This window comes from Bos grunniens, chromosome 9 (genome assembly GCF_055505025.1).
Source record: "Bos grunniens cultivar Pamir isolate PY7600 chromosome 9, Bosgru_T2T1.0, whole genome shotgun sequence".
Classification (NCBI taxonomy): Eukaryota; Metazoa; Chordata; class Mammalia; order Artiodactyla; family Bovidae; genus Bos; species Bos grunniens.
Genome location: NC_141173.1, coordinates 66,903,782 through 66,918,029, shown reverse-complemented (window position 1 = coordinate 66,918,029; position 14,248 = coordinate 66,903,782). Strand labels below are relative to the sequence as shown.

General features: G+C 37.4%; 1 protein-coding gene across 2 annotated transcripts in view; it reads left to right on the top strand.

The window, feature by feature from the left end:
• Positions 1-14,248, top strand: part of THEMIS (thymocyte selection associated) — a 198,073-nt gene that overhangs the window by 24,610 nt on the left and 159,215 nt on the right. For both annotated transcript variants that reach the window (XM_086316435.1, XM_086316434.1), the window contains exon 2: positions 13,692-13,850. In XM_086316435.1, coding sequence (XP_086172561.1) covers positions 13,692-13,850 — 159 coding nt within the window. The remainder of the gene's footprint in view (positions 1-13,691; positions 13,851-14,248) is intronic.

Sequence of the window (14,248 nt, the reverse complement as noted above, 5' to 3'; positions counted from 1 at the left end):
CTGTGGATTTGTCTATTTCTCCTTTCAGTTGAATCAGTTTTTGTTGACATATTTTGTAGCTCCCTTGTTTGATATATACATATTTAAGATTGCTGTATTTTCTTGGTATATTGACCCTTTTATCATTACATAATATATATCCCTGTCCTTAGCAATTTTCTTCAATCTGAAGTTTACTGTATTTGATGTTAATATAGCTCCTCCTGCTTTCCTTTGATAGATTTTTGCGTGATATATCTTTTTCCATCCATTTTCTTTTAGCCTGTCTATATTGTTATATTTGAAGTATTTTATAGATAGCATATTTTTGGGTCATTTTTTTTTCTACTCCACTCTATCAAACTCTTTTAATTGATGTATTTAGACTGTTTACATTTAATGTAACTATTGTTATGTCAAAGCTTAAGTCTGTTATATATTTAGTTTTCTGTTTGGTTTCTGATTTTTATTTCTCCAACAGGAGATGAGATGCATTGCCTCGTTATTGCTAGGTGGGGTTAGAAGCCCAGGTTCTCCTTTCAGCCTCTTTTGACACCCAAAGGAGAAGGGCTCCTTCTTACTGCTGGTCACAGTGGGACTACTGACTCCTCGAGTTTTTCACTGATACCACTCTTGATAGGAGGGATAATAGTGCCTCATTACTCTTGTGAGTAATGGTCTCTTGTGGTGAGGGGGTGCCTAATTACATTGGGCAGTAGTGGAAATCCTGATATTTCACTGACATCCTCTGATTTCACTGCAAGGGGGAGGAGTTGGAAGTCTAGACTCCTCACTTGGTTTCCCTGAAAGAAAATGGGAATTTATTACTTAGTCTTACAAAGATATAAGTCTCATCTCTCAATTCTGCCTTTTCTGACACCACCTCAGCAAGGGGTGGGTGAACTTCTTACTACACTCACTGAGGGTGCAATTCTAATAACTCTACCCAGCCTTTTCTGGTGTAGGTGGTTGTGAAACTAACCATTTTTCTGTGGTGTTTGGCTTGAGTAGAGTGATCATTGTCAAAAAGCTTTCTATTTTACTAGGCTGTTCCTTTCCTGACTTTTTGGCTAGAAAGAACAGAATTTATTGGAGTTTTTTTTGTCTGTACACATTGGCATTTCTAGGTTGCCAGCATCTTTAGTTGCAAGTCTGGAGTATATGAGGTTAGGAAAATGTATGTCTACTTCATCTTTCCAGAAACAGAAGTCTCAGCTGAAGCACCTTTTAATAAGACTTTAAACTTGAGATAAATACTCCTAGGACTCAATAAATATTTGTTAAGTGGTCTTATAAATTTAATACAGATATCCTATTCATAGAGCCCAAACCCAGGCCCTTTCTCCTAGTACATGTTGTTTTTTTTCATAGTAATTATCTTTTTATAATCATATATTTGTATGGTTCTTTGATTAATGCCTTTTATTTCAGTATATTAAATGTTTCATGAAGGTTAAGGTCATACATCATTTATATCATTATAAATGATATTATATCGCTAGTAATATATCAGGTCACCATTATATCAGTAGTACTTATCATAGTTATTTTGCTTGGCACATAGCATGTATTCAGTTAATTTGTTGATTAGATTAATGTGGAACCACAGATACAGAGGGCTGACTGTATAGTATATGCAGATTTTCAGCCACCTGGAAGGTGGCACCCCAAACCCCTGCAATGTTCAAGAGTCAACTGTATTTGTTTGGATGGGGTAAACAGACAAGGTAATTTTCAACCAGAGCCACCAGCCGAAGCCACTAGTCGTCCCAGACCTATCTTAGTTGATCACCTCAAAGAAGACGAATTTCAATATGCTGGTATACTTGTAACCCATTTGTGGCAAACTAAGATGCTTACTCCTTGGAAGGAAAGTTATGACCAACCTAGACAGCATATTCAAAAGCAGAGACATTACTTTGCCAACAAAGGTTCGTCTAGTTAAGGCTATGGTTTTTCCTGTGGTCATGTATGGATGTGAAAGTTGGACTGTGAAGAAGGCTGAGTGCTGAAGAATTGATGCTTTTGAACTGTGGTGTTAGAGAAGACTCTTGAGAGTCCCTTGGACTGCAAGGAGATCCAACCAGTCCATTCTGAAGGAGATCAGCCCTGGGATTTCTTTGGAGGGAATGATGCTGAAGCTGAAACTCCAGTACTTTGGCCACCTCATGTGAAGAGTTGACTCATTGGAAAAGACTCTGATGCTGGGAGGAATTGGGGGCAGGAGGAGAAGGGGATGACAGAGGATGAGATGGCTGGATGGCATCACTGACTCGATGGACGTGAGTCTGGATGAACTCTGGGAGTTGGTGATGGACAGGGAGGCCTGGCGTGCTGCGATTCATGGGGTTGCAAAGAGTTGGACACGACTGAGCGACTGAACTGAACTGAACTGAAGGTTCCTTGGTACAGGGTGGAAAAAAAATTTACCTTTGATGTATGCTTCTTGATTCCCAGCCCAAGTCTGTCTTTTCAAGTTTCTGTTTTCACTTCCGTAATTTTCTCTTTTTAGAATGACAAGAAAATAACATTTTTTTATTCAGGAGAACCCCCATGCCTATCTATAGGAAGTCATTCATCTTTCATCTTAACCAAGAAAATCACACCAGTTTACAATAGTATAACATTATATTGAGTTATTTTGTCTTAAACAACATCATATGAAATAATAATAATGACACCAATGATGGCTAATGTTTCAGTTCAGTTCAGTCAGTCTGTCTATTGAGCCCTAAATAGGTGCCAGTTCTGGGTTGTACACTTAAAAATTGATTTTCTATTCAAAGCAACTATCTGAGGTAAAATTGCTATCCTCATTTTAAAGATAAATAAATTGAGGTACTAGCCCATTTTACAGAAGTTATTGCCTGAAGTCACATATTTATCAAATGTAGGTTCTATTTTGACACTGACTAGAGAAGGCACTTTTACCTGTGATTTAGAATGAGTACAGAGAGGAAATTGTGCATGTGTGTATTCCACAGTTGTATCTCTTAATAGAGATAAAGTTCAACCCTGAAATTTCATCCTTCAGTCTCAATGCCAGCAACAAACCTATCTTTTGTGTTTCAAATAAAAATGTACATTTTTTCTTCATAAGACAATGTAAATTTTATAGGCACATGAAGCCTAATTTAAATCCTGAAATATGCATAAATTTTCCTTACCATTTGAGAGACTATTAACTGTCCCGGTACCTGTATCTGTTCTCTCGGTCTTCTATGGTAACAGAGATTTCAGCTGTGAACACAGCTGCCTGGTTAAAGATACCCATCTCTTGAAGCTTAAAGTAGCCACTTGATTATGCTTTAGCTAATGGACTGAGATAGTAGGTGACATTTGAAATTTCTATTGCATGCCACTGAAACAAAAAGAATGTTTCCTTCTCTTCATCTCTCTTTCTCACCAGTTGAAATTCAAACATGGTGGTAGGTGCTGAAGCAGCCACCTTAGAACATCCCCACAGGCACTATCAAACCTTTTCTGGAACAGTCAGTGGCATGTGTGTTTTTGAGGGGCATGATGCCTTGTTGCAGAACTGCACAAATGCCATTGACATCCAAGTAAGTTGTGCTTCAGGTACTTTTATAATGGGCAACCTATGCTGTAAGCAGTGGCCCTGAACATATTTCCATCATTGGACAGATTGATTTGTTTTAAAGAACAATGGGTTATGACTATCTTCAGACATTTTAAGGCTGCTATATATGAGAATTAAATAACTGTTTTCTGTATGATTCCAAGGATAAGCATAGTTCTCAGTGTCTCTATACCCTATAGGAACACATATTACACTTAAAATGCAGAGCTTTTAACAATAAGAATTTCTCAAAAGCATGCATGCACACCAAGTGTGTCACACTAAAATAATTGGAATTCCACCATTGAAAGTATTCAAATATAGTTTAGACAACCAGTTGGTAGAGATATTGTATAAAGACTCAGTCATTTTAATATATTAGTAGGATGTGATGGTATTTAAGCTCCTGACACTAAGACTAGTGATTCAAGAGATCATTAGAAATAATGGCACTTGGCTGAGAAATAAAAATGAAACTGAAAGTCATCCTATGGCTGCCATTGGGCTATATATAGTTGTGATTATTATCAAGTTAGATGTTTTATGCCTTAATTCAGGCAGCCACCTGAAAAAAAAAAAATGATGGATGAAGAGTCTGTATTCTGCCAGATTTCTTTTAACTAAGCCTTTGAGAGTAAATTAGCCAAAACGGACAACTAAAATCTTTAAAAATAAATATCTCCCAAGGGGGCTTAAAGAAAGCAAGAAAAGTCAGAGTACAGGACTGGGCTCAGAATAATTTATACCTGGCATGCCATCTTCAATTGATGGATAGTCACTTGGAAATTTATGTTGAGGCAGATTATTAGGCTTCATCTTGATTCAGCTGGAAATGTGCCATGGATGATTATTGATGGGAAGGGAGAATGGAAGAATATAGTTTAGATATTTGCCATTTCTCTCATTGAGAATACCTGGCACACTAGCCAGATAGAACTCACAAAGTTCATCTCTTAGGGGATTTCACATGCTCCTGGCTTTGTTCCTTAGCTGTGTAGATGCAGCAGTTCAAAGTGTCCAGGTTCAGTTAGGTTCAAGCACTGTCTCATACAACTCAGAAGAGTATAATGTACAAATCAGAATGCCAGTGTGATAGTTTGCAATTAGAACTATTACTGTCAAGTTGATTAAAATTCCTGTGTCTTTCAGTCAGGGCACTCAGGCCACTGGTGATATTGAGATAGATGAGTTAATAATACTGATTTTGTATATTACATTATAACTTTCCCTTTTCTAGTATATTCAGATTTTTCTCTAACTCTAACTCCCTGAGACTACATCCTGGTTCCCTGCACAGACTGACTGTGGTCATATTTGTACTTAACAGTTTAGAGAAGTGCCTCTGAAACTACCTGTAGTGAAGGTCCAGTTTATTTTCTTTGCCCAATCCATTATAAATGGGTAATTTAATACAAATGAATTATTATAAAAATAAAAAATAAAGGCATTTAAATTCAAGTATATATATCTTTATTATTTAATTCCATGGATATAAATTAATTTCAACATTCATATTTTGTAAGCAAAATAGTTAATGAAGTATTCAGTGCTAATGAACTTAGGGTAAATTATAATATAGTGAAGTTTTATCTTGTACGCATGGAGTAAATACATTATAGTACATTGGAACCCATGTATAAACAATTCAACCAATGTACTGATATTCTTTAATCAATATGGATATGGGATATGGAGAACAAGTTTATGATTTTAAATGGCTATGGAGGACTACAGCAGCTTTATTTAACATTTAGGATATAATACATAGGCAAATGTATTGAAGTATATAAAATGTACTTGAAATCAAGTCATTCCTAAGATAATAAACCAACTCTGAATGCAACATTGTTCATATAATTATATGAACATATGATTATGACATTATTTATGATGTAATTTTGAGAATTAAAATCTGGGTAAAGCCAGGGGAATATTTGGTCAATAATAATATTGGGAGATACAAACTATTGATTTGCTCCATCATCATAGGGAAATGTTTCATAGCTATGTAGGAGGGATACTCATTTCATACACCCTGAGTTCCCTTGTTCTGATACTTGTTGCCACAAAGAGCCATGATGATGACTTCTATGGTTACACCAACTTACAAACCCTCTAAGCACGATTTTATTTAATCTGCTAAATTGATTCTACCATTAAACAAACTTTAGATTTTTAGCTGGTGCATGACACTGAATCTTTCTCCATCAACTACTAAAACCTGATTGTCTAAATGCTGCATATTTTACTCAGAGTAGTTGAAAAGTTAGATATTTTCTGGCCTCACTATGATTTTAATCTGCTTTATTGACTCTTGGATTCCATCATTTTCAACCTATTGTGGTTTTCATTGCTTCCATGTTCAGACTTTTTAAGACTCACCAACATTCACTATAGTTTCTAGTGTATTTCTATCTTTAAACTTGATTTCTCAGTTAACACTTAAACCTAAAATTCACCAGAAAAAAACCCCATATTGGTAGAAGTAAGAGAGATTATACCTTAGCTCTCTTTGGTATTGGTCATCATTTGCCTTAATACTTGGTGCCACTGTTTTGCCCTCCTCATATTGATAGTTTGGCAGAAGGAATGAGAGTCTCTATGATCTTGAAAGATCATTTCCTATTAATATTCAGATGTTACCTCTCAGTGGTACACCTCTCAGATATACCTGATATCCAGCTGGTGGAATCCATCCCTAGTAAAGCTGCAAGCTTGCTGTTTTATGCTTACTTATTTGCAAACTACATTCGTATATCATATTCATCTATTTTTAGATATATTCTTCATGTCGTGGGTGGGAATGACTTTGTCTATGCCATACGGGGGATGGAGACAGTTCTCTTTATGGAAGACTGGCTATGTAAGAATAATAACAAAGAATAACTTTGTCACAACTGTTTATGAGTAGCAATGATAAATCTCTACTAACAAGCCTAATCCATAGATAGTGTCATACGATATCAGTCTGACTTTACAGAGTAAATTAAATCAAACTTAGATCATTTTATGAACCTCATCCTCAAGTCCAGCAATATAAAAATGATAAACATAATGGAAAAACAGAAAATTTAGCCCCAGAGATTCATATTATAGAATTACTTGCTCTTAATATTCGCTGTCTAGGGAATTCACAAGGTGACCAGCTAATCTCACATATACTTGTACATTTGTTATTAGAGATATAATCCATGCCAAAGCCTTGGGTTCAGTTCAGTTCAGTTTAGTTGCTCAGTTGTGTCCGACTCTTTGCGACCCCGTGAATCACAGCACGCCAGACCTCCCTGTCCATCACCAACTCCCGGAGTTCACTCAGACTCACGTCCATCGAGTCAGTGATGCCATCCAGCCATCTCATCCTCTGTCGTCCCCTTTTCCTCCTGCCCCCAATCCCTCCCAGCATCAGAGTGTTTTCCAATGAGTCAACTCTTCGCACGAGGTGGCCAAAGTACTGGAGTTTCAGCTTCAGCATCATTCCCTCCAAAGAAATCCCAGGGCTGATCTCCTTCAGAATGGACTGGTTGGATCTCCTTGCAGTCCAAGGGACTCTCAAGAGTCTTCTCCAACACCACAGTTCAAAAGCATCAATTCTTTGGCTCTCAGCCTTCTTCACAGTCCAACTCTCACATCCACACATGACCACAGGAAAAACCATAGCCTTGACTAGACTGACCTTTGTTGGCAAAGTAATGTCTCTGCTTTTGAATATGCTATCTAGGTTGGACATAACTTTCCTTCCAAGGAATAAGCATCTTTTAATTTCATGGCTGTAGTCACCATCTGCAGTGATTTTGGAGCCCCCCAAAATAAAGTCTGCCACTGTTTCCACTGTTTCCCCATCTATTTCACATGAAGTGATGGGACCAGATGCCATGATCTTCGTTTTCTGAATGTTGAGCTTTAAGCCAACTTTTTCACTCTCCACTTTCACGTTCATCAAGAAGATTTTGAGTTCCTCTTCACTTTCTGGCATAAGGGTGGTGTCATCTGCATATCTGAGGTTATTGATATTTCTCCCGGCAGTCTTGATTCCAGCTTGTGCTTCTTCCAGTCCAGCGTTTCTCATGGTGTACTCTGCATAGAAGTTAAATAAGCAGGGTGACAATATACAGCCTTGACGTACTCCTTTTCCTATTTGGAACCAGTCTGTTGTTCCATGTCCAGTTCTAACTATTGCTTCCTGACCTGCATACAGCCTTGGGTTAACTATGTTTTAAACTGTTGATGGAGAAAGACTTCTACTCTATTCCCAGTAACTTGTTGTCGTTTTACAGTAAAGCTAAGTTATAATTTAACATTCACTAAGGATCTAAATACTAATCAACAAAAGAGGTGCAATTATCTGTGCACATGTGAGGAGGGGTATAAATATAGTTAAGATGATATTTTTCTTTAGGAAAGCATAGAAAATTCTAATGTATTTATATATATCAATGGTCAGAAAATAATACCACAACTGCAGGCTGTGATAATGATCACACAGCGGTTATAATGGAGATACATGTTATCCTGCTTATTTAACTTCTATGCAGAGTACACCATGAGAAACGCTGGGCTGGAGGAAGCACAAGCTGGGATCAAGATTACCAGGAGAAATATCAATAACCTCAGATATGCAGATGACACCACCCTTATGGCAGAAAGTGAAGAGGAACTCAAAAGCCTCTTGATGAAAGTGAAAGTGGAGAGTGAAAAAGTTGGCTTAAAGCTCAACATTCAGAAAACGAAGATCATGGCATCTGGTCCCATCACTTCATGGCAAATAGATGGGGAAACAGTGGAAACCATGGCTGACTTTATTTTTCTGGGCTCCAAAATCACTGCAGATGGTAACTGCAGCCATGAAATTAAAAAACGCTAACTCCTTGGAAGGAAAGTTATGATCAACCTAGACAGCATATTAAAAAGCAGAGACATTACTTTGTCCACAAAGGTCCATCTAGTCAAGGCTATGGTTTTTCCAGCGGTCATGTATGGATGTGAGAGTTGGACTACAAAGAAACCTGAGCACCGAACAATCAATGCTTTTGAACTGCGGTGTTGGAGAAGACTCTTGAGAGTCCCTTGGACTGCAAGGAGATCCAACAAGTCCATCCTAAAGGAGATCAGTCCTGGGTGTTCATTGGAAGGACTGATGTTGAAGCTGAAACTCCAATACTTTGGCCACCTGATGTGAAGAGCTGACTCATTTGAAAGGACCTTGACAGCTGGGAAAGATTGAGGACAGAAGGAGAAGGGGATGACAGAGGATGAGATGGTTGGATGGCATCACTAACTCAATGGACATGGGTTTGGATGGATTCCGGGATTTGGTGATGGACAGGGAGGCCTGGCATGCTGCCGTTAATGGAGTTGCAAAGAGTCGGACACGACTGAGTCACTGAACTGAACTGACATGAAAGTACTATTAGAGCACAGAGTAAAGAATTAATTCTTAGGTGGAAATAAAGGAAGGCTTTGAAGAAGACAATGAATGAGCTAAATTTTTAGGGTTGGTTGAACTTAGACAGACTGATGATGGAATGAGTGGTTGGCATGGCAGGGCTGAGAAGTGATGGCAAGGGGAATGGAGGAAAGGATTACATGCTGAGTAAAGGAAAAAAAGGCCTCTAACAAGTTTCCTCTTTCCTGACTGCCACACATTTTCAACTTTGTAAAAGAAAAGGAAGAAAAGCTTTGGAACCAATTTTTTTTTTCCCTGTGTGATCCCAGCATTGCTTATGTGGATTGTCAAATAAGGGATGGACTCATAAAAGGATATTAATGTGTCATTTTTATTGAGCAAAGTAGCATTACAGAACAGGTGATTTCAAAGGCACATGACTCTTTCATTACAGCCTTCAGGGGCAATGTTTGATCACTGAAAACAGGCTGCTTTGTTCCAGCTTTCTCTGATGTTTGGCATTATCCTGAATACATATGCTCTGACTTGGAAAGAATCAGTCTGTAAAGATTTAATAGATTTGAGATTTGCATATTGAAAATGCATGTCTTGTGGTTAAAAATGAAATGAAAACTATTTTTATATCTATATACACACAACACATTATTCAGACACACATCTCAGCAATTTTTTTAAGGCAATTAGGCACATTATAATGTGCTTGTTCTGAGATTATGAGTGTTGGCTGTTTTTTAAATTAACCATTTTATATTTTCACTGAGGAAAAATGTATTTTAAGAGACATAATAATGATAACAATGTACAAGAACTCTTCAAGTTTCAGGAGTTTGTGATTTGCTGTATTTCCTGTCACCTATCATGGACATAACTTTCTAGAGTTGGGTATCACTGACTTCTCTCTTTATTAAAAATGAGTTCATAGCTTTCTTACTTAGAGAAAATCGCAAGTCACAAAGAATTAAAGACAAGTATTAAAGATTAACATTCTCATGAGGCTCTTTTCCTTGTATGACTGAAAAAAAAGGGGGGAGGGATTTTCTTTTTCCAAAAGAAAAGGGATGATTAGAAAGAGACCTGAAGTGGCAAAAGGTTTTTGTATGGTGACAAAAACTCATAGAATTTTCTCTTAGAATTTTGACTTCTGTCCCCTATGAGTTGATGTGTAATCTCACACAAACTCATCTTTTAATTTTGAATTCCGGTGGAACCTTTGCAAAAGAGGTGACATTCCAAGTGAGTCAGTTTGCTATACATTACATCTGCAATTAGACATTCATTGCGTTGAAGTTAAGCCAGACTTCTGCTGAAATGGGAAAGATCAAATTATATTCCATTTCATGTGACAAAAATCTTACCATGTCACTTTGCTATTTTAAATCCTTCCCTTTCCATATCCCCACTGACACATCCTCTGCCTCAGTGACACTGAATGCTTCCTGTACCTGACATGTCCTTCTCTCTGCTGAGTCTTGCTACAATCTCAGAACAGAGACTATTTCAATTATACATTTGTTGTCTAGATCAGTGCTTTCCAGACCTTAATGTACTTATGAATCATCTGGGGATCTTGTTAAAAATGCAGGTTCTGATTCAGCAGGTCTGGGGTCTGGCTAAGATCCTAACAAGCTCCCAGGTGATGCAGCAGTCCACACTTTGGATAGCAAGTGCCTAGATATGTATGACCTCTCATTAAATTGGTATTAGTTCCTGAACCCTGATAACTGAAAATGTAAATTCTCTGACTCTGAGGTTGCTTCAGACTTTAACTGTTTTCTTGTTGTTGTTTATTGGTAATTTTATAAACACACTGCATGATCTGGATTCCCTCTAATTCTCCAGTCTCCTTTCTTACCAGTTACCACTTCTTACTTATATTTGAGACATAAAATATTATGTGAAGTTTCCAGAATGTATCAGACTCTTTCACACTTCACTGCCTTTTCAAATACTATATCCTCTCCTGCCCTAACATCTTGTGAGGTTTCCTTTAAAACTCAGCTAGGCTGTCGTCTCCTGCATAATTCTTTCTCTAATCTCTCTACCATGTAATTGCTTAGTTAAATTCTGCCAATTTACTCCCACAATGCCCTGTATTTTCTGTATTATAGCGTTCTTATAATCTGCTGCAATTGTTTGCTTACTTGTCTCTTCCCTTCAAAACAGTGCTTCTATGGAGAAAACATATGCATTGGACCTCTAATGCATGCGTGTGTGCTCAGTTACTTCAGCTGTGTTTGACTCTTTGTGACCCTATGGACTGTAAGCCACCAGTGTCCTCTGTCCATGGCATTATTCCAGCAAGAATACTGGAGTGGCTTGCCATTTCTTCCTCCAGCGGATCTTTCTGACTCAGGGATCAAACTCACGTCTCCTGCAGCTCCTGCATTGGCAAAGGAACTCTTTACCACTGAGCCACCTGGGAAGCCTCTATATCTCTAATTACAATATCAATTAGATTACTGCCAATTACAATGTCTGACACATAGTAAGTGTTCATTAAAGATTGCTCAATAAATGAGGAAGGGAGGTTGATGTGTTGGTAGATATACAATAATATAATGCAGCATTTTTTTCATGAAGCTTAAAATTAAATTGGGAGTAATAGAAACTAAAGTCATAAAAAGTTAAGTACAGGATGAGATAATACTGTAAAAGTAAAATGCTACTGTGAGATTAATTGCCAAATGAGAATCAGCAAATAACTATTCTGAGCTCACTGGAAGAAAATGTCACTGTGGATTTATTATTATTATTTAATATCCCAGTGTGTTCCATAAGGGATTTGAGATGGCCAACAACACAATGTATTGAAGTTAATGAAAAGTAATGAACATATGTGTTTGTAGTTAAGGGAATAATGTGAGAAAAGAAGCAAGTTTTAGAAGGATACGAGGAGTGCATACACTAGCTTGTCTGCAAAAATGACCCTCATTTTTGGACAATAAGATTGGTGTGCTAGATTTCATTTCCATTCTGCCTGGAAGGCTGACTCCTGTGGAGTCAGCAGCTCCATTGTCCTCTAGCTTCTGGCTGAACTGGGGTGCACTGGCTTATGATCCAGTGGAGGAAGAGTGAGATCAGGACATTTATGTTCTCATGTTTTTTAGAACTGGCTGTGCTTGTGTGTAAATTGCCCCTTTGTTGAAACCTCTGTGTTGTTGTTCAGTTGCCCAGTTGTGTCCTTTTCTTTCCCACCCCATGGACTGTAGCACACCAGGCCACTCCATCCCTCACCGTCTCCCAAAGTTTGCCCAAGTTCATGTCCATTGCATCAGTATCCATTGCCCAAGTTCATGCCTATTGCATCCATTGCACACATGAGTCATGCTGTGTAAGGCCATCCAAGATGGACCAGGTCATAGTAGAGAGTTCTGACAAAACGTGATCCACTGGAGGAGGGAATGGCAAACCACCCCAGAATACTTGCTCTGAGAACCTCATGAATTGTGTAAAACCTCCTTAAATCATTCTGATTTGCATATGTCCCCTGCTCCCTGTTGAGACTGATACAATCACAGAATTGTTTAAAGCTAGATTAAATGCCATTTCCTTCTGCAGAGGATCTTCCTGACCCAGGGATTGAACCTGGGTCTCTTGCATTGCAGGCAAATTCTTTACAGTTTGAGCTACAGGATAGACCTAGATTAAATGCTGGGCTTAATAGCTTTCATAATAACCATTAATGCTATAAAAATGTTTTAGATACCTGCTATATCTGTGAGAAAGGGTCTCATAAGAGAAAAATTCAGAAAACCAACCAACTAACCTAAAATCTTATGCTCTTATTGTTCATATTTTAGTGTGGTAAAGAGGATTTAAATCATATTGGAGGAAAGGAAATTGATATATTTTAAAATCCCACAGTTCTGCAATGTTTATTTATATCAACCTCTAGTTTCCTGTTTTATTGTAAAGTGACAGTATCACAGAGATGTAGTTTGGGGGTTGTTTCCTGTTCACTGAGGGTAGGTTATCCAGAACTTTTGCTTCTCCTGTTTCCTGTTGCTCATCTTTTACTTATTTCACTGTTCAATGTTTATCCATCAGGAGATATAAAAGAAAACTTAAATAGATGAAAAATTTAGGTTTGACATCTATGGTAAAAGGTTTCTTAGGAAGAAGACCGAAATCCTGAACTAAAATGAAGCTTTTCAGTTTGCCTGGATTGGTCTGCCCTCTATTGCCATCAGATATTGAGAATTGTTTCCAGCTTGTCAAAAACAAGAGAAAAAGTGGGCAAAATGTTATATTCATGATGATGAAAAGAACTAGGTATTATAAATAGATGTAATGCTCTTAATATGAAACCCAGGTATACAAACCCTCTGTCTTTGGAGATTAGATTGTATTACAACCTTGTTTGCAGTGTTTACTTAGATCATTATTGACTCATGTGGGTTTCACTCTGTGACCTAGCAAAAAAATATCATCAATTCCAGCAGGGAAGACATGGCTGAGCTTGACCTTGGAAAGTTGAGCTAGGGGTACTGAAGAAACCATAAATTCAATTTACAATAATAGCTAAAATAAGATTGTTTACACTTTGCCAGTGGATGAAGTGAAAAATCTAATCTTTTTCCTAGCACATGTTGTACATTTTGCCATGCTTGATTAAATTCCTGTTTAGCAGGTGTCTAAGAGAAGAACTGAATAAAAACGCTTCATATGAGGATTTTGATTCCTACTTTGGTCTTCATTATTGAATTCTTTTTTTCATCCTCTTTTCAGGTTCTATTTATGAAATGTTTGGAAATGAATGCTGTTTGTCAACAGGAGAAGTTATTAAAATTACTGACCTCAAAATTAAGAAAATCATGGCTGAAATTTGTGAGCACGTTGAGGGTTGTGTGTCTCCACAATCATTTGAACTGCCTATGAATTTTCCAGGTACATATTTTGCAACCATTTCTCATTTGTAAAACTGTATTGTTAAATGTTATATAATCTCTACAACTGAAAACAATGAAAAAATGGTATTTTTTGTTTTATTCTAGGGTAGTGGGTGAAAAACTCAAGTCTTATAGTTCAGTGATTTTTAAGGACTAACAGAAGGCAAATATTTTCTTGCCTTTTCAGTAAACATGTTTTACTTAGGAATTAATATTTTCTGCTAAGAGATATTTGTGAGTTCAACTATATGCACCATTAGTTGAGCTAGATACTGGGAATGAAGAAATTACAGATATATTTTCATAATTTATGTAGAACTAATTAATCTTTCTTAATCATAGTTGCACTCTTTATTCCTAGCTCCCTGGATCACTGCTAAACTTCATTTTCTGGCC